The sequence below is a fragment of the Canis aureus genome, chromosome 18 (genome assembly GCF_053574225.1).
Source record: "Canis aureus isolate CA01 chromosome 18, VMU_Caureus_v.1.0, whole genome shotgun sequence".
In the NCBI taxonomy this organism is placed as follows: domain Eukaryota; kingdom Metazoa; phylum Chordata; class Mammalia; order Carnivora; family Canidae; genus Canis; species Canis aureus.
This window is the reverse complement of record NC_135628.1, coordinates 33,917,349-33,940,956: the sequence shown is the minus strand read 5'-3', so window position 1 is coordinate 33,940,956 and position 23,608 is coordinate 33,917,349. Positions and strand designations below refer to the sequence as shown.

General features: G+C 37.8%; 1 protein-coding gene and 1 long non-coding RNA gene across 3 annotated transcripts in view; one reads left to right on the top strand and one right to left on the bottom strand.

Moving 5' to 3' along the window:
* Positions 1 to 203: 203 nt before the first annotated feature.
* Positions 204 to 23,608, top strand: part of TMEM106B (transmembrane protein 106B) — a 29,687-nt gene continuing 6,282 nt past the window's right edge. Inside the window, exons 1-7 of one of the 2 annotated variants that reach the window (XM_077856740.1) lie at positions 204 to 289; positions 6,959 to 7,180; positions 10,587 to 10,650; positions 16,158 to 16,317; positions 21,528 to 21,668; positions 21,954 to 22,003; positions 23,101 to 23,154. In XM_077856740.1, the coding sequence (XP_077712866.1) occupies positions 265 to 289; positions 6,959 to 7,180; positions 10,587 to 10,650; positions 16,158 to 16,317; positions 21,528 to 21,668; positions 21,954 to 22,003; positions 23,101 to 23,154 (716 nt within the window). In that variant the 5' untranslated portion in view covers positions 204 to 264. Of the gene's footprint in view, positions 290 to 3,952; positions 4,154 to 6,958; positions 7,181 to 10,586; positions 10,651 to 16,157; positions 16,318 to 21,527; positions 21,669 to 21,953; positions 22,004 to 23,100; positions 23,155 to 23,608 lie in introns of those variants that run through there. The other variant, XM_077856741.1, reaches the window with a different exon arrangement.
* On the bottom strand, positions 2,834 to 3,932 carry LOC144288837 (uncharacterized). The gene is made up of 2 exons (XR_013356835.1): positions 3,835 to 3,932; positions 2,834 to 3,725 (listed from the first exon to the last, which is right to left on the bottom strand). It is a non-coding gene; the product is annotated as an uncharacterized LOC144288837 (long non-coding RNA).

Here is a 23,608-nt window from a genome sequence, read left to right as displayed (position 1 = left end):
AAGTGGGTTTCTTTTATCTAGGGTAAGGATGAATCTTCAGAAATGGAAGCTTTGTCATTCATTTACAAGGAAAAGTGGGCATAGCATTGTGCAACCATTCTTGGAAAACATGCTTATACACCCTATGTTTAACATAACAATAGTCTGTTATGTTAATAAAGCTTGTGCTCCTCCTGGGGCGGAGACTTTAATACAATTAGCAGAGGTAACTACTGGACAAGGAGAAGGGACTATCAGTGTACTCAAAGAGCAGTTATAAACTGGATGCATCTTGGGCTCCTTCTTTCAGGTAAGAAATGCAGGGCCTGGCTTACTTTTGAAACAACACAGGACTTCGGGGTAGTTTTACCACTCTTTTATTGTCTTTGATATGGTTTGGCTATGTCTCAGCTTTTAGAGATGTTAGTTTTTACATTCTCTTTGTTTCCTTAAAATCATTAACTATTGAGGTTTTTGCTTTTTATTTGTAATTCTGACACCTAGGAAGTTCTGTAAGAAGTGTGTTAGGGCAAGTTGAGGCAGTAATATCACAGGAAATAGCTGAGGACCTAAAATGACTTCTCTTTCTGAGGACCCCTACCTCTGCCTCCTTACAGGAGAAGGTTCAGGTTATTTCTTACCTTTTTTAAAGATTTTATTTTATTTATTCATGAGAGACACACAGAGAGAGGCAGAGTCACAGGCAGAGGGAGAAGCAGGCTCCATGCAGGGAGGCCGACGTGGGACTCGATCCTGGGTCTCCAGGATCAGACCCTGGGCTGAAGGCGGCGCTAAACTGCCGGGCTGCCGGGTTCAGGTATTTCATTTGCTTATTAATGTAAAGGGTGACTCTAGAAGGCCAGGTAACTAGTTGTTGCAGGGTTTTTTCCTTTGGAGACCATGGTTCTTTGCTGCTTTGAAGAATGAAGAGGCAGACCAGAGAAAAGTGGTGGGCAGCAAAGCAAGGTTTATGGAGTGACAGCAAAATGATAGTACAAAGCTCCCGAGGGAGGGGACCCAAGAGGGTAGCAATAGGACTTTCTAACTCTATGGGTTATTATGGGCTTGTTAGTGGGCTGTTTTAATCAGATTAACCTTCCCTGTGCCTGTAATCCAATCAGGTTTTTGTCACCTGTCACTTGGGAAACGATGGAGGGCTCCTTCTAGGGTGGTATAAATATCTTTTAAGGGTGGTTCCATTTAGGGTGGGGCCCCCTGTTCTTGCCTGGCTGCCTTCCAACTATCCTTCATGATAGGGAGTTATATTGGGTAATTATACATGTGGAATGAATACTCAGGAATCTTTAGCTTCTCACCTACTTCCAATTCCTATTTCAGACTTAATATGCAATGAGAAAATATAACTCTAACTACAGGTTCTAACTAGTATAACTCTAACTACAGGTTCTAACTAGGTTTTTAAAAACACTATTTCAAGGTCAGAGTGATGAAGTTTTGGAATACAGGTGAGGTCTGGAGCCGACGACCAAGGAAGAATTCTTGAGACAACTTTGGTGCAAAAATGGTGGTTTTATTAAGGGATGGAGAAAGGATCTGTGGGCAGGAAGAGCTTCTGGCCTGAGCTTGTGTGGAGTGGCTGATTATATACCCAGGAGTTTAGGGGAGGTAAGCAAAAGGGAGATTCCAAAAGGATTTTCATATGCTAAGTACCTTACGAGATACTGGAGGCTTTCCATTGTCAAATTGAAGACTGCTTTTCCCTCTAGCAAGGCATTAGCATTAGCCTCGTGAGGAATGCCACACATATCCCACCCAGGGGTGGGGTGAGGTGGTGGCTGTCGTTTGTGGGTTATCAGCTGTGCTTTGTCCTCAGCTAGCCCTGTTCTCCCATCCAGAGGATAACTAGATGTGGAAGTGATGCACTCTCTATATAGGAGCTCTCTTAAAACTTTAAATGTTCAAGTAATTTTTTTTCACTCATTCTCATATGACATTTACTGTATTATATTAGAAGATTATATGCTTAGGGCATTTGTATTTTTTACAATGACAAACCACAAAACACCAAACCTACTTGGACATCTTTCCACCATTCCTCACCTTGGTGGCCACTGAAGCAACTCTGAAGAACCCCTATAACCAGAATCATGGGTGTCTCATTTCATAAGTGAAAATTAAAACCCATTCCTTTAAATGTTAAACTCGATTTAAATAATTTTTTAATAGGACATTTAAAAAACCGTAAAAAGAGGACTGTTCAGAGTTTTCTGAAAAGAAATGAGGGGTCACCTAGTATTGATATACCATGATTGAATCCTGCCTCTGTATTTCTAATTCATAATTATCATTTCCCAAAGCCACTTTTGAAAACAAGGAGAAATAATGGCTAGCAGATACAACACCATTACTGGGACTACTGATTTAGGTCTAAATACAGCCATCTTTATCTAATTGGGTTTTATAACCTATTTTTTTTTTTGCCATCCTTAATTATTTTACAGCTAGGGTTTTTACTCTAGTCTTAATGGACAGACTTCAAGAAAAACTTTGAACTCTTTGAAAATGTATACAAAATACTGTTGTGTATCTCTGTTTTCCATTGGGAGGGGGAGGGTCCCCAAGATTATGATTTGTTGAAACCAAGCTATTTATTTTGAAAACTCAAATAATGTTAGTGGAAGACGCCATTCCCTGCCCTCTTCCTTCACCTTCGGAAGATTTGGCTAAACAAGAGGGGCTGAAAATGATTTGATCAATGTCCCATTGTTGGGCATTTAGGTTAAATGAACACACTTTGTACAGAAATCTTTTTTAGAGTTCTCATTAGTTTTAAGATAAATTCCAAAGGGTAAGATTGCTGCACCAAAGGATGAGAAAATTAAAGTCCCAAAAATTAGTTCACTTAATTTATTTTTAGTAATCTTTACACCCAAGGTGGCTCTGTAACTCAGGACCTTGAAATCGAGTCCCATCTTGCTTCTATTCAGCCAGCCAGGTGCCCCCACCCCAATTTTTTTTAGGTGCCCCCAAATTTTAATAGTCTTAATACATGTTATGAGATTGCATGTTCACCAACATTGTGAAGACTTAGCTGTAGTAACTTTAAATCTTCAAAAAAAAATTGTGTATTATTTTGACTTGTATTTCTTACTTTCACGTATCTTCATATTCCACCAGCGAAACAAACCGGTCCTGCCCAAAGAGAAATAAAATTCCATTCCTTCCTTCCGTCCTTCCTTCCCATGTATGCGGTGACCATGATGGTAACAGCAGCTAACATTCATGAAACGTTAAAATTTCTCTGCAGGCAACAGAGTCTAGTCTGCGCTTGACAGGTATTTTCTGGATCTCACTCAATCCTTAAAACTTAATCCTTAAAACAACTCCGTATTGTTATTCCAAACGAGACAGCCCAGCCTTGGAGACACTAGCCTCAAGGCCCGGCGACGATCGGAAGCACCGGGGTTCGGGCTGGGCTCCCACCGCGGTCACTCACCTGGGACTTAGGGGACCAGGGGGTGGAGGACGGTGACCTACGCGCAAAACCAGCAACACCAGACCAACCAGGAACAAAAGACAGGGCTCCTGCCGCACTTAGCTTCCTTCTACCAAGTCAAAGCTTCTAAATTTTAAAGGATGTGACTTTTTGGCTGCCCGACGCCTGTCCACCAACCAGTTGATCCCATTCCCAGCGTCGCGAGCGTCAGCGACGACCGGCAAAGCTGCTCAGCTGAGGGTTGAGGCAGAGAGTCTTTTTTTTTTTTCCTTTTGCTAAAGGAAAAAGCCTGATAGGAAGAAAAAAAAAAAAGGGTTAATACTATTTTTAAATTTTCGAGGGCTAGGACGACTATTTTTTTTTAACCTCTGGGTCTTGGGAGACCAAGGCAACAGAACCTGCAGGGTGAACAAACTAGAGCCGCCGCGGCGCTTCCGGGCTGTAGCGAAGGGTCAGAAGGACGCATGCGTGGGGCCCGCGCCTGGGTCATCCACCTACGAAGGCGCTGTGCGCAGGCGCGGACGCAGGTTGCAGCAGCGCCCGGCCTCAGCTGATGCCGTCCTCTGGCCGCCCCTCCCCCGCCCCGTATCCGCGGCGGCCGGGCGCCTGCAGGCCTGTCGCTCCAGCCCCAGCGGTCGCGACCGCCGACCCCGTGACACTGTCCTCGGGCCTCTGCGCGCGGGAGCAGCTCCGGACGGCGCAGCGCCCCGCGTGACGGTGAGCGACCCTGGACGAGCAGCGCCCCCTCCCCCCCGTCCCTCGTGCGGAGCGGAGCCGAGCGGAGCAGCGGCGCCCTGGGAAGAGCCGAGACGGACGGGGGTGGGGGTAGGGGTAGGGGTGGGGGGGGGAGAGGAGAGGCCGCAGGGGAGCCGGGCCCGCCCGCCACCACAGAGGCGCTTTCAGGGTTGGGTGATGGCGGTGTTGTGTCACCTCCTACCCGGACCCAGCCTCCTGCCCAGGAGGCTCCAGGCTCTGGCCCGAGCCCGGAGCGCAGGGTTGATTCCAGGCCCTCACACCTTGCGCGGTCAGGGGGCCTGGTGTTGCTGTTGTGGAGCTGTCTTGCAGGCTTGCCTTGCCCTTTCACCTCTCCGGAGTAGTCTGTGCGCCGAGTTTTGTTATGTAGTTTATGAAAGGTGATGGCTTACTTCGTTATCACAGAAGATCATGACCCTTTTAAATTGGATGGAGTGCTGTACTTCTTTTTTTTTTTTTTTTTTAAATCTCTCTACGCTGCCTTAGATCCATGTTGGGTTTTCAGTAAGAGATTGTGAGGAAAAACATGGATTACAGGGAAGAGAAGGGGGCATAGCACCTCCTCATAAACACACCGGCGAGTCTCCAGGAATAAAAGTGGTAAATGTTTCTTCCCTGTGAGGAAAATCCGGTGGGGGCGGGGGGCGGGGATACGAAGTACCTGACAAAAGTCTGGTGCCTGTCAGCTAGCCTTGCTGAAACAAACACCTGTCAGAGGCCGAGTCATCAAAACAACAGATAGGAATAGAAAACAGGCCCATGCTGAGAGCCACTTGATCTTGATCTTGCCTTCTGTGTCTCCCCTCACCCTCCACCAAAGCATTCTGGTGCGGTGCACCTTACACGCCGGTTGTGTTCACTGAGATCCCAAAAAGGGTGCCTGAGACCTCACTACTGAGGCCTCCCATCCCTGTTCAGCTGATATTCCATATAGGTCAGTGTGTGGGAACAGTGATGTTAATTCACCCCTCAACTATCTGTGATTGGCAAGGGTTCGTTTGGCTTGGATTTATTTGTTTGTTTTGTTTTGTTTTGTTTTTTTTTGCTTGGGTTTAATGTCATTGAGACAAACCAAGAGAAGAAGAAGATAATGCATTTGTGGAAATTACAAAATCATTTATGTTTTTAAACTTATATGGACAATGTGTGTAGTTTGTTTTTTAATGGTAAAATTGTGAAAGTAAGCATCTTCATTCTACAATTTTAGATTTGTCTCCTAGTTGTATAATTTTTTATCCTGCTATATACACTATGTTTCAATGATACCAACACTTAGATGGCATGCCAATATTAAAAAAACTTTTCTTCATATGATAGTGTGACTTGAATGACTGAGTTTTCCTTACTCAAATCAATGAGAATTTTTAAAAGAAATGTTTATCTCTTCATATAAATGTCTATAATTATTTTTAGGAACTGGTAAAAGATACATGATCAAATTTAGAAAGAGAAGAAATGTTATTTTTAAATTATGCTTTCCTTCTTTATTAATTTTCCCTCCGAATATCAGCAGATTGGATTATGACTTTTCTCTTCATCCTTAAAATTGTGTTACTCAACTGCAGTGCTATTGCATTACCTACATGCAAGGATTATTTTAGTATAGGCGTGGTGTATGTATAAGTACTACTACTTATTCTTACTTGGTTTCCCGTTATTTTTAGATACTATCATTAAAATTTTGAAATTAATGTTCTAAATTTTGTTTTTTATATTGGTGAATTATATTAAATATTTTGGAATACTAATTTCATAATTTTAACTGCCAGCAGTTGAATGAAAATAATCTGCATGATTGGTTTTTTTTAGTTTTTGTTGCAAATGTTTAAACGTTAAGGCTAGAAATGTGAGAATGAGAAGAATTGTGGATTTTATTTATCACAAAGGGGAATGAATTTTATAAGGCTAAAAAATACTACTTTGAACTTATAACCAGGGGTTAGGGGCCCAAGAGAACCTGGCTCCAGGAGTCCCAAACACACCAGGTTCAACCACTCACCACTGACAAAATCCAAAAGCAAAGAGAGGAGTGGTGGTGAAACAAAGGAATTTAGTTCAGTGAGGCCAGCATGGGGAAGACAGCGGACTAACATTTCAAAAAACTGTCTCAAGTGCAGAAAATACTTCTGAGTTTATATAAGGAAAATGTGGGGAAAAGGTGGGTGGGTACATGCAGGTGGGCAGTAAAGGTTAGGTTAGATCCGTCATTGTCTTGCATTAGTCAAGCTGCCTCTTACTGCTTGAGGTGTTAGTTTTGCTTCCCTCCATAGGGATGCTTTACCCTCAGGGTCTTTTGCCTGAGTTAAGAGATAAACTGGAAGGAAGAATTTAATTAGAAAGTATAGCCTGAGGTCTATCTGGAGGTAGTTGTAGTCTTTTAGATTTACCTGGCTATACATATAATAGGTAATCATAATCTGTTTAAACCAATTTTAGCATTTAGCACTAATTGGTTTAAAGATAGAATGTTTTTGTTTTATTTATTCTAAGAAAAGTGAAGGCCCCTTTCTTTTCAGAGAACCCTTAGGGAAGTGTAGACTTCTCATCATAAGTCTGATATATCATTTTATAATTTTTTGTTGGAAGAACACTTTGGACTCCTGGCTCCCTTGTTTCAGACATTAATTTCATTAAATATAATTCTAATCAAAAGTAATTTGAATATTCCCTTGTAGTTTGCTCTATATTAATTAGATTGGTATAAAAATCCCACAGTATTGATGTATACTTTTTTCCCTAAAATTTACTGTAAGATTTTTCTTCTTTTAGACATGGGAAAGTCTTTTTCTCAGTTGCCTTTGCATTCAAATAAAGAAGATGCTTATGATGGAGTCACATCAACTGAAAGTATGAGGAATGGACTGGTTAATAATGAAGTCCATAATGAAGATGGGAGAGGTGGAGATGTCTCTCAGTTTCCATATGTGGAATTTACAGGAAGAGATAGTGTCACTTGCCCCACTTGTCAAGGAACGGGAAGAATTCCTAGAGGTATGTGTTGCTGTGTTGTTTTTCCTTTAAAGAGTAATTCCAGGCTTTCGCACAAGTAATATAAAATCCATAGATCTAAGCACAGTCCTTTGTTTTAAAACTCTTTTAGGATTAAAGTCAAAACCATGTATTGCCTTCAGTTAAAGGGACACAGAGAAACAAACATAAACATTTAGAAAAAAAATACACAGGTTAAGGTTCCTAAAGAAGTCATGAAAACCACCCGTCTACCACTAGTATTTTTTCTTTCCCACCTGCAATAGCAGATACGTACTATCACTTGACTGAAACATTTTAGAACTATTTGGCATCAGTAGGGGGTCATAATCACATGTTGGGCTTTAGGAACAATTTTAAGTAGTTTGGTGACCTAATATTTTTATTCATGAACTAAAGAATAGTAAGAAGCCAGTCATGCCCTAATTAGTCATTCTTAAGAGGAACTACACGAAGAGGGATGGTAAATGAAGATGAGCAATATGGGGGAAAAATCAGTTTGTGGTATATCATAGGGAAATCCAGAAGGGAATAATCTTCATGTGCTGTTTGTAGGCTAGACAAATTTTAGTAAAAGTGGCCACAATGGAAATAATAAAAATACCTTGTGCTAATCTTGTTTTGTTCTTGGTTGAAGTTGATAGGGAGCCCTGGAGAAACCATGAGGGAAGGACAACGTGACAATAGAATATACACCAGTTTCTAATAACGCCCTGGGTTGGGGAAGTTTATATATAGAGAGAGTTGGCCTTTTGAATGTGATGGTTTTATCTTTGCAGGGGTAAATAGCTGTTGGAGAATGAAAGGATTTTTCTAAGTGAAGGGATTAGTGCCTCAGGCTCAGAGGAGAGAAAAAAGGACTATTTTAGCAACTGGATGAGTTTTTGAGGTATAGCCAATAGGCTTTTTGGTAGCCTGGAAGTGGATAGGAAATCAAGGATGACTCCGGAAAGTATTATTGTCTGAACAGCTGGAAGAATGGAAGTAGCTAGCTCTTTATTAGAATGGAGAAAAGATTTGAGTGTATGTGTATGTTCTGGGAGAGATCAGGAGCTCTATTTTACAGATATAATTCTGGAGATGCATATTTGACATCTAAGTGGATATATTCAGTAGGTAGGTAGTTACAATAAGTGCCTGGAATTCAAGTACAAGGCCTCTGCTATAGTCATCAGAATATAGGTGGTACTTAAAGCTGAGTTGGATGAGAGTACCAAGCAATCAGTGTAAATTAAAAAGACACTGTAGTGCTGAACCATAGGGCTCTGTGACATTTCAAAGTCAGTGATATGATAAAGATTTAGCAAAGACAATGAAAAAGCAGCCAAAGGAGAAGGAGGAAATTCTAGTGTGTCTGGTGTCCTGGAAATAAATGTAGGAAGTGTACTAAGGAGAAGAGACTAGGGAGTGAGGGGAGTGGATCAGCGGTTTGGCACCTGCCTTTGACCAAGGGCGTGATCCTGGGGACCCGGGTTTGAGTCCCGCATAGGGCTCCCTGCGTGGGGCCTGCTTCTCCCTCTGCCTGTGTCTCAGCCTGGGTCTCTCATGAGTAGATAAGTAAAATTAAAAAAAAAAAAAAAAAAAAAAGAGAGAGAGAGAGTAAGGAACTGTTAGATGCTACCAACAGATCAGATAATATAAGGACTGAGAACCGACCATTGGATTTGATGATATAGATACAGAGTAGTGGACACCTTTAAAAGAACAGCTTGGCAAGTTGCATAAGCATGTATAGCATATACAGAGTGGGATCAAGAGAGCACAGGAGGAGTGAAGTTATATAGTAAAAAAATTTTTTGAGTTTTACTATATATATACATATATATAGTATATATATAGTATAGTATATATATAATAGCATATATAGTATGTATAATAGTATATATATAAAGAAGAAGAGTGGTGGTAGCTGGAGGGAGCTATGAGGCCAGGAGAGGGAATTTTTTTTAAAGATGGAGTGAATAATATGTTTGCTGATGAGGAAAAACAATGGTTAATGCAGGAGATGGGAGAATTATTAGATGTAGTGCACAAGTTTAGGTGACTGCTCTTACAGAGGAGCACCTACAGTTTACTCTTTGTAAAAGGAGAAAAGGTAGTATATAGATACAGAAATAGGTGGGTGGATGTGGTAGTGGTAGCTTGTGAAAGTTCTTTCTTGTTTACCACATCATGGGCTAAGAGTGAGGATATGGAAGGAGCTATTGGCAACTTGAAGCAAGAGGTGAAATTACAGAATTGTGATTTTGGAGAGGCAAGTTGAGAGTGTGAACTAGGGAGTATTGTATGATGGTTGACATCATTAAAGGCCGCTTGAGATTATTGATCTAAACAAGGCCAGTGAGCAGAGTTGCATATTTTTCTCTATCCACATTTATCCATATGGATATCAGCATATTAGCTAAAAGATTTCTTTTAGGGCAGCCCCGGTGGCGCAGCGGTTTGGCGCCGCCTGCAGTCAGGGGAGTGATCCTGGAGACCCGGTATCTAGTCCCACATCAGGCTCCCTGCATGGTGCCTGCTTCTCCCTCTGCCTGTGTCTCTGCCTCTCTCTCTAGCTGTGTCTCTATGAATAAATAAATTTAAAAAAGAAAAAAAAAAGATTTCTTTTAAGCAGGATTGTAGTTTAGCCAAATGAATACCCCCAAACAAGACAGGATACATGTACATACAGAGAGAAAAATATATATTATAACATATATTTACATGTGGGTGTGGGGAGGTAGTGTGTGTACATGAGGGGAGAATTGGTAGAAGGGGCATGGAGGAATAATAGAAGCATTATAGGAAGCTTAAAATAATTTGACTATAGTGGTTTAAGAGTTAGTACAAAGAGCCACATTTCTGATAAGATTGAAAAATTGTTTATTAAAGATCTATTTATGCATTTAAGTATATGGATATAGCCCAACCTAAGAAATAAAAGATGGATTTTAAATTGAGTTACTGTAGATAGTGTGTGGCCTGTATGAGTTGTGGAAGCCTCATTTTGTATGCTCTCTTAAAGCATGAGACTTGTTATATGTCAGATTTGGTTTTCAAGGGGCATAGTTTAGTAACCTCTAGAGAATTTTAGGACATTAAGGTAGCAATATTTCTTCTGTTCTTATCCAGATAACCAAATCAGAATCTACGTGGAAAATAGTTGAAAGAAGTCTTGGTAAATTCAGATCTACCAAAAGCTGGGACTTTCAGTAAACAGATTACTCTTTCTCATTCTTTGTATTATTTGTAGTCATAGCTAGACATCAAACTATGAAAAATATGTTATCTGTTTGGAACTCTGTGTCTACTAGATAAGTTTTGAAAATTTCGAGAGCAATTTACCAGAGAGATAAGATGAGACCCAGATTTTGGTAGAAAGCCACTGTATGTTATGTTAATAAATTTCTAAACCTTTTACTTTTAGGGCAAGAAAACCAGCTTGTGGCATTGATTCCATATAGTGATCAGAGATTAAGGCCAAGAAGGACGTAAGTGATAAAAAAAAATAGCAAAATTTTTGAGTATTTTTTGCTTTTCAAATTACATATAATTACTCTAATTAACAGTATTAAAATGAAAAATGCTATCAGGTTGTTAAATTATGCCATCAGATGCTTCATATCATTAAAAAAAGGATTTCTGATTTGGGGTAACGTCTTCAAAGCAGCTTAGTCTGAATCTTCTCAGATCTATTTACTAAAACAGACAAACCTAGAATAGCAGTAGGAAACACAGAAACATTTTCATCAAAAAATGGGTGTTAAGGTTCTCCTACTCATCCCAGAATAAAAATGGAGCAAGGGTCAAAGCATGTTAGCAGCTGTGTAGAATTTGTGAAGGGAACGAAGAATTGCTGAAGGTCCTGAGAACCCTGATATACAAAGCAAATGTTCTGATACATAATTCCCAAAAGAAGAGGATCCCACACAGAGCACTTCCAGCAAATGCTTCTGGATAACCTGTCAAAATGGGAGGACTCTTGGTGTTATATACCTTGGAAAAGAGTGTAGAAAAGGCTACAGAGATACACTAACGGGCCTTAAGAAGATCAGAAGGTACTAGACCACCTTGATCTCTCAAAGACCTTGGGAAAACACCAAAAACTCTTTCAAAAGGACAGACATATCCTAAGGAAAAGCCTGCTAGGGATTGAATCCATTTTGTCCAAAGAAAGAATAGGGAAAAAAGAAAAGTTTCAAAAACTAAAGAGAGAGGATCCCTGGGTGGCACAGCGGTTTGCCGTCTGCCTTTGGCCCAGGGCGTGATCCTGGAGATCTGGGGTCGAATCCCACGTTGGGCTCCCGGTGCATGGAGCCTGCTTCTGTCTCTGCCTGTGTCTCTGCCTGTCTTTCTCCCTCTCTCTCTCTCTCTCTCTCTGTGTGACTGTCATAAATAAATAAAAATTAAAAAAAAAAAAAAAAACTAAAGAGAGAATCTCAGAATTATAGAAGTGTTTATACATCTTAAAAAAAAGGGGATCCCTGGGTGGCACAGCGGTTTAGCACCTGCCTTTGGCTCAGGGCGCGATCCTGGAGACCCGGGATCGAATCCCACATCGGGCTCCCGGTGCATGGAGCCTGCTTCTCCCTCTGCCTGTGTCTCTGCCTCTCTCTCTCTCTCTCTTTCTCTGTGACTATCATAAATAAAAATTAAAAAAAAAAAAAAAAAAAAGAACAACTTTGTATTCCAATAGAAGGAGTTTTGAGCAGTGAAGCTAGGAAGGCCACCCTGGCCCATCCTTATCATCTAAAATGCAAGTTTCTGTTAAAGGTACAAAACATGTCCTTTAAACATGAGCAACAAAAAAGTATTGCAATGAAGCATCATACAAAGACAGTTAAAAAAAAGTGGGGATCCCTGGGCGGCTCAGTGCTTGAGCGTCTGCTTTCGGACCAGGGCATGATCCTGGAGACCCGGAATCGAGTCCCACATCAGGCTCCCTGCATGGAGCCTGCTTCTCCCTCTGCTGTGTTGTGTCTCTGCCTCTCTCGTGAATAAATAAAATCTTAAAAAAAAAAAAATGAACTGAAACAAAATGCTGACCCATAGTAGAAGCATATCAGGAGACATGAAAACTGGAACTTAATATTGTAAATTATTCTAAAAGAAATTAAGAAAACTATGGAAGCTATGAAAGAATTGCAGGAGTTGGAAATAGAAAAGCTCAGAAATGAGATGACTAAACAACATGAGGACATGGAAAACCTATGTACCTTGAATTAGAAAAAATTAATTTCAGAAATGAAACCAAGGAAATGAAAACTGGTAGAACACAAGTGCAAATTGTAAAGTATGGCAAAGGAAGTAGAAGTTACAAAGGAGGAAATGAAAACACAGTTAATGAAAAGTAAGATAAAACGGTATAGAACACAAAGAAGATTGAACACACATGTTATTGAAGCCTCTGAAGAAAAATCAAAGGAATCAAACTGAACAAATACTAAACATTCAGTTCAAGAACACTTCTCTAAAGTAAAACAAGACATGAACTTCAAAATATTCTACCCATCCTAGTGAAATGACTGGACTTTGAAGGTTAAAAAAAGAAAGAAAAAAAACCTCGATAAAACCAGGCAAAAGGATCAATTAATTTATAAGGGACAGAAAATCAGATTAGCATGCTTCTTCTTGACTGCAGTGCTCCAAACAAGTAACCAGTAGAGCAGAATATTTAAACATTCATAAAGGGGTGCCTGGGTGGCTCAGTCAGTTTAGTGTCTGCCTTCAGCTCAGATCATGCCTCAGGGTCCTGGGATCGAGTTCTGCATCGGGCTCCCTGGTCAACAAGGAGTCTGCTTCTCCCTCTGTCCCTCTCCCCAGCTTGTGGTCTCTCTCTCAAATAAATAAAACCTTTGAAAATAAATATCTATGGAAGGAAAATGAACCAGGGATTTTTAAGTCTATAGTAGATGGTTATGAATATTCAAGAAATTAGGCTTAATTCCTCTAAATCTTAGGATGAAAAACCTTTTCTGCATTTGATTCAAAATCCAGTGAGGAAAGAAAAGATGGAATTCATCTTACAGAGCATAGATTAACTTTTATAAGATGAAAACAAAAACCTTAATTAAAGCCAGAATATAAATGGCAAGCTGGGAGTGATGTCTGTACATTATCACAGATATTATGAATGACTAGTCCACAAGAAAGAAATACAGATGTCTTTTAAGCATGGGAAAAGATGTTCAGTCTTATAAGAGAAAAACAGATTAAAACAACATTGAAATACCACCTCTTATCTACCAGATTAGCCAGAACTCCAAATTTTGACAGTGTTTTGTCGGCAGTACTGTGTGAAATGAGCACACACATACCTTGTTAGTAAAGGGGGATTTGGCATTACCTAGGAAAATTACATATACATTGACCCTTTGGCTCAGGAATTCTACTTTGAAATTTTTTTTCTAAGGATAATTGTCAGATATAGTCAGTGGCTTTTGTGAAAGTTATCCACTGTGCCAATGTTTGTAATAGCAAAAGACTAGAAATAATGTAAATGGCCAGTGATGAGGTTCTAGTAGAATAAGTTATGCTACATCTATACGATGATGAAATGAGGGAGAACTCTATATTGTACTACTGTCGATATCCAAAGTACGTTTTTATCTGAATAAACACATACATACAGAGAAGGAGAGAGAAACAGTGGAATGATAAACCAAAGACTTCTAAAACAATTACTCTGAGAGTTTGGGAGGGAACTAGGAAGGGGGAACAGGTAAGCAAGTGAGATCTCTGTATGTATATGTATTTATATTGTTTGGACTTTAGAAATACATTTTTTTTAAAAGAGAACTTAAAAGTTGAAATCAGAAGGAAAAAGAAAAATTCCTAAAAACTGAAACAAATGATTCTAACTGAATTCCAGTTCGTGGCATAACCACAGATCAAAGAATCACTTTTTTTAAAAGATTTTATTTATTTGTCAGAGAGAGACTGTGCACAAGCATGGGGAGCATCAGGCAGTGGGAGAAGCAGGCTCCCCACGAGCAAGGAGCCCAATGAGGGACTTGATCCCAGGACCATGGGATCATGACCTGAGCCAAAGGCAGACGCCACCTAGGCATCCCTGAGAGAATCACTTTTAAGTGACTTGACAGTATTTCATTTTGACTGTCAATGTCTAGTAAGACATGTTCTAAATGACAAAGACAACTAAAAACAAAAGTTTAAACTGCACTCAATAGCTACATTATTAGAAGTAATGTTAGTATCATTTTGAAACTGATACATAAAGCAGATAGTTATGTACTAATGCCATTAGGGAATAAGATTCTTTGCATAAAAACAAAGGGCTACAAATACAAAATCAAATAAATTTGATTTTTTACTTCTGACCAAGATGGAATCCTCATAGGCACTAGATTTATTTTTCTGTATAAAACAACTAAAAAACCAGACAGATAAATGAAACCATATTTTTGGACAATAGGCATCAGTCAGTACAGGACAGTGGTATTTGAGAAAGGAAAAACAAATAAGGTAAGTCCTACAATCGTATCACATTAGTGTCTAGGGAAAAATACCAGACCACAGCACAATGGAAAGAGCCCAGACAGAGTTTAGCAGTGCCCCTAAACTGAGGAGATAAATGGTAATGGGAATCTAGGAGGCCAAGACCAGACTTAATAGGACATAGTACTACTAGGCAGTAGAGAGCCACACTGGGTATTCCTTGAGTGTTTAGCTGAGTACTGGTCAGTGTATGTGTATAAGGAAAGTATTTGAGACTGAAGGAAGAACCATGCAAAACAGGACAGAGGGAACAATCCTCAGAGCCCACATAGGGCTAGGGATAGTTTCCACCAATCACTATGGAAAATTTCATAATTCATAGGGAATTGTGTAGAGTACTCAGGATTATTTCCACAGTAACAGAAAAAACAGTAGATTAAAAGCTGTAATGCTCATGCTTAACAAAACCCAAGAGCAGACCTTAAAAGGTTCAAATTGTTTTCAAGAAACTCAACTCTACCCCATACAAAACTCAAGAATATATGCAGGAATACTAAAATATCCAACACTCAACATGGTAAAATACATGAGTCGGCATCCAATTAAAAATTACCAAGCATGGAAAGAAGATGAAAGATGTGGCCCATAATGAGGAGAGTTCACTTATAGAAACAGACCAATAAATGACATAAAGTGACATGCAAGACATAGAAAGAAACAAAGGTGCTGCTGTGGAGTTATTTGTTGGAGAAATCAGGAAAATTGTATTTTGAAACCCTAGTTTGGAGGGTAAACTTGAGGATGGAGGCGGATCCCTGGAGATTGGAAATAAAGAGCGAGAAAAAGAAGAGCTAGATTTCAAGGGGAATTTGAAAAATAGTAAAGGCATAGAAAGTTTATTTTTTTCTTGTCTTATATCTGCATAATATTACTCCTTTCCTGATTTTCAAAAAAACAGTTTAACAACATCATCAAAGCAGAGTTGATTAATGTCAACAGTATTTTTAAAACTGGAGTACATAAATACTTTGGAATGAGAGATTCAAAGTGTTAGTGCGACTTGGTGAGATTGATGAGGCATGTGGTTATGTCATTATGTTTTTAAGGATTTCACAGGTTCTGATGAGCCGTCACTTTAGGGAATTATATAATGGCAAAACCCACATGTGAAAATTCTGCTTTAGTGAATTCAGAAGGGAGAGAAGGGAGTCTTGAAGTCTATTTTTTTATGAAGTTCCTCAGCTTAATTAATTATAGTGTATAGCCTGGTTTAGGAATTACTGTAGTAAATATTCTACCTACGATAGCCCTGAAATCCCAGTCTCCAAAATGGTACATATGTCTTTTAAGGAGGACATTTTAACACTTAATAGACCAAACCCAATCCTACTAAATATTTTTATAATACAAAAAGTTGGTAAAATTGTACATCTACTGCAAGTATAATAGGGAAAATTCAAGTTGAAAATATCTTCTCTAAATGTTTTTATTATGTACTTTTTGATGCACATGTATTTCAGTACTTCATTTTTCTTTTCAGAAAGCTGTATGTGATGGCTTCTGTGTTTGTTTGTCTGCTCCTTTCTGGATTGGCTGTATTTTTCCTTTTCCCTCGCTCTATTGACGTGAAATACATTGGCGTAAAATCAGCATACGTCAGTTATGATGTTCAAAAGCGTACAGTATATTTAAATATCACGGTAAGTACAAATTTACGTTAAATATTTTACTATATTCCTTTATGATATTAAGTATGCCTTTGTCCCTTTAGAGAATATTAAATGTGGCACTGGTCAGTTTGCTTCTGTGTGTCTGCTATTGATCTTTATCATTTCTGGTTCTGCTGAAAATGGCAAATAGTACTGGCAATTGTGTATACAAGAATCATTTAAGCATTTGAAGTTGCCTTTAAGATGGTAAAATGAACAATCTTGGGCAAAAAAATATTAACAGTTTGTTCACTTTTCAACATTTGACTTCAACTAGCTTCTAGCAAAGTGTTAAAATAATTGATTCTATAAATGTTATAAATATACCATTTTCTTTTCCTTGTATTTGGTGGAGTACAGTTTTTGTTTTTTGTTTTTTGGTTTTTTTTTGTTTTTTTTTTTGTCATTTTACCAGACTATTCCTTTATGGTCTTGAAAGATAAAGTATAGATGACTGTTTGATTTCTCTTATAAATTAGTGAGTGGGAAAATATCCACAGTATTTTCCTGGACAGTGGTGTTTCAGTACTCTACAGCCTCCCTACTCCTGAAAGCAACAAACAAAACCTCAGAGAAGGTCTGCCTATTTAACTGTTAACATTTGTTTGAAAAGAAGCATGGTTTGGAAACCACTAAATAATTAAAAAGGAAAATGTGTATTGGTCATGCCACAAGGGTGCATCTGTGTGGCAGTGGTTTGTTGGGAAGAGCAATATTGGACTCTAGTTGGTTTTCCTTGCAGGGGTGGTTCATATCCTTGAGGTAGAAATAGAGATACCTCTGGTTGTAGTTGTGAGGAGAGAGGTTTGGAGGGACAGGAGTATAGGGGAATGGTATGTTAAAATGGAATTGCTCATTAATTACAGGAGAAAAAGAACTCTCCTGGGTCCATTTATCCTCATTACTTACCACCAAAAGTTGTTAATCTCCTGGCTTAAAAAAACAACTGCATCTATGGAAAAAAATGTGCATAAAACAACATAATGCTAATTATAAATCATTTCATATGACTGGTGAATAATTGTTGACTATTTTCTCACTCTATTTATTTTTTAAGATTTTATTGATTTATTCATGAGAGACACAGAGAGAGGGAGGCAGACATAGGCAGAGGGAAAAGCAGGCTCCATTCAGGGATTCCAGTGTGGGACTTGGTCCCCGGACTCCAGGATCACGACCTGAGCCAAAGGCAACAGCTGAGCCACCCAGGCGTCCCATATTTTCTCGCGTCCCATATTTTCTCACTTTAACAGTCATCTGGAATGAGAATTGTATTTTTCTTTTTGTACAGCGTTTAAGGCAGTGGCCAGATTTTTCTTTTGGCCAACCTCTGAAACTTGTTTTAGTATCAAATATTATAAATTCATAATAAAAGATTAAAAAGTCCTATGATGTTCCATTCTAAATATAAATATATTTAGATGTAAATATACTTTATTTTCAGTAAATATTCAGGAATTCCCACTTTTTGGGATGCTAACACTTAGAACGTATGAACATTAAATAAGAAATAATATTATTATATAAGATAAACATTAAGCTTGACTGGATTACCATCAGATGAGGTTGAGTTTTCCATAGGTTCTCTATCAGTATTTTGAAAAGTGGATTATATAGTACTGCGTTTGTTTCTTAAAATGAATATACATTAGTACTGCTTACTCTGCTTTAATAACTTTTGTCTTTCTGCTTATGAACATATTAATCATTGTAATACATTTGAAAAATACTGTGATGTATATTTTTATTTCTACCTAGATCTAACTATAAATATATACATATATTTGCTAATAATGCATGTATATATTTGCATACTTATATGCATTTAGAAATGTAGTCAGGTATTTTCATAATGTATATAAGGGATACACACGTGTATAAGTGTATACACATGCACAGTTTACCTTAAGTGAAATCTCACTAAATTTTCCCATATTAAGTGCTTTCATGTAGTCTTTTATATGGATGTATTACAATTTACTCAACCATTTCTTAGTAGATGTTTAATTTTGCTATTATAAATATTCAGAAAACATCTTTGTACTTAAACTTTGTTTCCATTTCAGGTTACTTCTATAGGATAGATTGCTAAGTGTAAATTTGCTAACTAAAGATCACAGATCATTTAAGACCTTTGATAATAAGTCATCATTACCTAAAAGTTTATTTTAAGATTTTATTTATTCATGAGAAAGAGAGAGAAAGAGGCAGAGACACAGGCAGAGGGAGAAGCAGGTTCCATGCAGGGAGCCCGATGTGGGACTCGATCCGGGGTCTCCAGGATCACACCCTGAGCTGAAGGCTGTGGTAAACCGCTGAGCCACCCAGGCTGCCCTACTTAAAAGTTTACGACTGTGATCTCTTGACTTACAGATTAAGTGGATTCTCACTGCTCTCAGCAACAAAATGTCTGATAATGCTAAACTTTCTGTCTTGGGTTTTTTTTTTTTTTTTTTTGGCTGTTGTTTTTTGTTATCTTTTTAATCTTCGGTACATTAGAGGAACTACTTTAGGGACGCCTGGGTGTCTCAGTGGTTGAGCATCTGCCTTCAGCTCAGGGCGTGATCCCGGGGTCCTGGGATCAAGTCCCACATCGGGCTCCTTGCATGGAGCCTGTTTCTCCCTCTGCCTATGTCTCTGCCTCTCTCTCTCTGTATGTCTCATGAATAAATAAAATCTTTAAAAAAAAATCTTCAATACATCTTTTTCTAATTCTTGTAGTTTTCTTCTCAACCTGTTTTGCATCATTGATCCCTTCACTATTCTACTGAAAGCTATGGACACTTCAGAGAAAGAAACATACCAGCATTATTTTGCATGTGCAAAGGATTCCAAGATTCTTCTGAATCCCCTTTGGCGTGTATCAGAAAGTCTATTGACTTCAGATTAACAACCCTTTCCTGTAGTGTTTAGAAATTAAATTGACATGGGTAATAAGAGCCAAGTAAATGAAACTATATATTTAGATAAAGGTTATTTCTACTATTATGGGATTTAAAAATTCTCTATATTTATAACTATAAATTAGTGCAAAAATGGGGTCACAAAATCACTGCTAGCATATTCTTTTTTTTTTTTTTTTTTTTAAGACTTTATTGAGAGAGAAAGCTAGCAAACCAACGGTGGTGGGAGAGGGAGGGGTAGAGAGAATGAGAAGAGCAGACTCTCTGCTGAGCAGGGAGCCCAAAAGCAAGCTAGTGGGGCTCCATCTCAGAACTCCAGGATCATGAGCTGAGCCCAAGGCAGACACTTAATTGACTGAACCACTTAGGTGCCCCTACCATGTTCTTTTTTTTAATCCTTGTTTACTGAGACTGTTGTTTCTTTCCATTTACTCCATATGGCATTGTTCTACCTTTTTCCATATTCATATTAATTTATAAGCTCACATTTAGCTTTTTTTTAGTTTAATACTTATTTTCAAAGAATAATATTTTGTACATATTTTATACATGTTGGTTTTCTCACCTGTTAATACTTTGTAGAAATCTCTCCTAATTTTCTGGTTTAGAGTTAATCTCTTCTTTCCAGTGGGCCACATAATATTCTATGTAATGATTTAATGCTATTCGGCCATTTTTGTGAATGGGCATTCACTTTGTTTTCAGTTTTTTTGTTTGTTTGTTTAGGATGTTACTGTCATTAACATCCTAATATTTTTATTTCTTTAGAATAAATGCTCAAAAGTAGGATTGATAGGTCACAGGATATACATTATTTTTATTTTAGTGGATATTGCTAGTTTCCTTATTTGAATGGTTGCAAGACTTCACATGTTTTCCAGGAATGTAAAAATAGACCCTTTTGCTCATATCCCTGTCAGGAATAGAATTTGTTGCTTTCTACAAGTTTTACTAGTGTAATGTATCTAAAGCAATATTCTGTACTAAATTCAACTTTTTCTCAACCATAAATGAATTTGAGAATTTTTAAGTGTTTCTTGGCCATTTATATTTGTACTCTTTTGATTTGTTTACTCATGCTTTGCTTTTTTTTTTCCTCTTAAGGCTTTGTTTTTTTGTTTTGTTTTGTTTTGATTTTTTTTTTTAAGATTTTATTTATTTATTCATGAGAGCCACTGAGAGAGAGACAGGCAGAGGGAGAAGCAGGCTCCATGCAGGGCAGAGGGAGAAGCAGGCTCCATGCAGGGAACCCGACGTAGGACTCGATCCCGGGTCTCCAGGATCAGGCCCTGGGCTGAAGGCAGCGCTGAACCGCTGAGCCACCCGGGCTGCCCTCTTTTTTGGTTTATAAGGACCTTTTGTGTAGATGATAACCATTACAATCTGCCTTACAAATATTTATCATTTAGTTTCTGTTGATATCTTCGTGATGACTATTCTGGATGTTTTATTTGTTATTTTTTGTCTCTTGATTTAACATTTTTTCATTGGTCATTTTCTAAAATAATTTAAGATAATCATTATGAATTAGAATTGCAGAAGTTGCCCCAGCTATTAAGCATAGAAATATATAGCTCCATTTTTTTGCAACAGACTTTGAATGTATCACATTTCTTCCTCAAAGTGACCCAGTTAGAATCTCTACTCAGAAGTTAAAATCCAATTTCTTTTAAACAAAATTTATTTAAAGTATTATTTAACATTTTAAATGGTCATCTTTGTGTTTAGTAGACTAGGAAGTAGCTTATTAATATTGACTGTGAAGATATTTATATATTAACATTTATCAAAAACTTAGGTGAAACTTAAATTTTTAATAGAATTTTTGCTAAGACTACAAATAGATTTTCTAACATTCATTTTTCTATATTCCTGTACAATACACTTTTTGGACTTTTTATTGTGTTTATTATCAGCATATTATATACATAGTACTCACCATAAAACCAAATAAGCAGTTCCTTTAATGTCCTTTGATATTTTTGGCAATACTTTTCTTCCTCCTAATAACTGAAGCATGGCCACAGCTGAAGTCTTTATTTTTTTGAGGTCATTTAAAAAATTTATTTATTTTTAATTTATTCATGGGAGACAGAGAGAGAGGCCAAGACCTAGCAGAGGGAGAAGCAGGATCTCTGTGGGGAGCCTGATGCCGGACTCCATCCTCCATCCCAGGACCCCAGGATCATAACCTGAGCCAAAGGCAGACACTCAACCACTGAGCCACCCCAGTGCCCCTAAAATTAATTCTGAGTACATATTTGTTATGTTTATACATTTTTTATCTTTCTTTTGCAGAACACACTAAATATAACAAACAATAACTACTATTCTGTTGAAGTTGAAAACATCACTGCACAAGTTCAATTTTCAAAAACAGTTATTGGAAAGGCACGCTTAAACAACATAACCAATATTGGCCCACTGGATATGAAACAAGTAAGCTTCCATCATGAAATACTTTGGAGGAGTTAAATGAATCTTGACTTTGTCTATCATATTAACTTGAGTCAAGGGGAGGTGGGGAGATTTCCTTAAAAAAAAAACAAAAAAACAAAAAACTGACCTTGACATGTGTCCCGTCCATGTATAAGAGAAAGTCTTAGAATCAACTTTGCAAAAGGAGAAATTTCTAAACCTTGAGATTATGTATGAAATGTGTCTGCAATACTTGACTCTTTGATCCTCTTTCCAGTTGGCTTATTTTCATTTTTTGCTTTTCAGATTGATTATACAGTACCTACTATCATAGCAGAGGAAATGAGTTATATGTAGTAAGTTTTGATTTTTAATCATTTTCTCATTAAATTATAAAGTATGAAGAATAAAGTATATGGACATGGAAACCACATTTGGAATAATCCTGTTGGCCTCTGATTGTTTCTGTTCTCTTTGCCCTTGTCAACATATATAATATTTATGTACATTATGTACCTATATACTTAATATTTGTTTTTTACTTATTTATTTTTCAGAATTAAGATATTCTTACATATTTTAGTATTTGTTGACTTTTTAGTGTAAGAGAACTAAAAAAAAATACTAGTAATTTATAATACTCTATTATTGGTTTGAAATTCTCAGGCTTTTCAGTTGAATCTAACTGATTATTGACTCTTATTGACTCTTACTGAGTAAAAAAAAGGGATAAGGGACGCCTGGTGGCTCAGCGGTTAAGCATCTGCCTTCAGCTCAGGGCGTGATCCCGGAGTCCCGGAATCCAGTCCCATATCGGGCTCCTTGCATAGAGCCTGCTTCTCCTGAGTCTGCCTCTCTCTGTGTCTCTCATAAGTAAATAAAATCTTAAAAAAAAAAGAAAAAAGATACATTTTTATCACCTTTATACCAGGCTTACATAGAATTTCTAAGTAGTAGACTGTTTACTAAAATTTCAAAAAGTGAGTAAAAAGTAGCAATAATTTGTAGCCTGGGTTAAATAGCTCTACAAGTTCTATAGTAGGAAAGCATGTCTGTTTTTAGAATAAAAAGTCATGAAGATACTTAACCATTATTTGAGCTATAGAAAGTTTTGAGTCAATAAATGCTTTTATCTTTTTTTTTTTTTTTTAAGATTTATTTGTTTATTTTAGAAAGAGAGAGAGCACTCAAGGTGGGGAGGGGGAAGATGGGGGAGAAGGAGAAGCAGACTCCCTTCTGGCAGGGAGCCCGATGGTGGGCTGGATCCCAGGACCCTGAGTTAATGACCTGAGCTGAAATCAAGTCAGATGCTTAATCAACTGAGCCACCCAGGCACTCCACTTATATCTTCTTTATAGTATCTCTATTAGTTGTAACACAGGAGGAATCATAATTAAATAATTTTAAATTTATAATATAGCTTGCATTTATTCACATTTTTTCTTTTTAACAGTGATTTCTGTACACTGATGTCCATCAAAGTGCATAACATAGTACTCATGATGCAGTAAGTATGAATTTTTTTTGAGGTATTTCTTTGTTAAATTAAGATGTATAACATTGGCTTATAGCATATGCAACGCCTTTACAAATATCAGTTCAATTGAATTTTGAACCCTATAAAAGTTCTATGAGGTGAGTAAATATTCCACTTTACAAATGATGAAAAGAGGAGCTCAAGGAAGCAATGAAGGATGACATGGCCACTAAGCAGTGAATCTGGACCTTGCAAGAATGCTGGAAAATGAGGAGGGGGTTGGGACAGAGAGGAGGACTGCCTGTAGTAAATAATCCTTAAAAGTAATGAGAAATACTGTTACTGGTTTGAAAGATGGGTATTATTCAAAGCCATTAAAAAATTGTAGGTTATAGGTTTGGTGTTTGGGTCATTAGCTGACATCTAAATAATCCTTTTCCTGTGATAAGAGAACTATATGATTTTTTTTTAAGATTTTATTTAT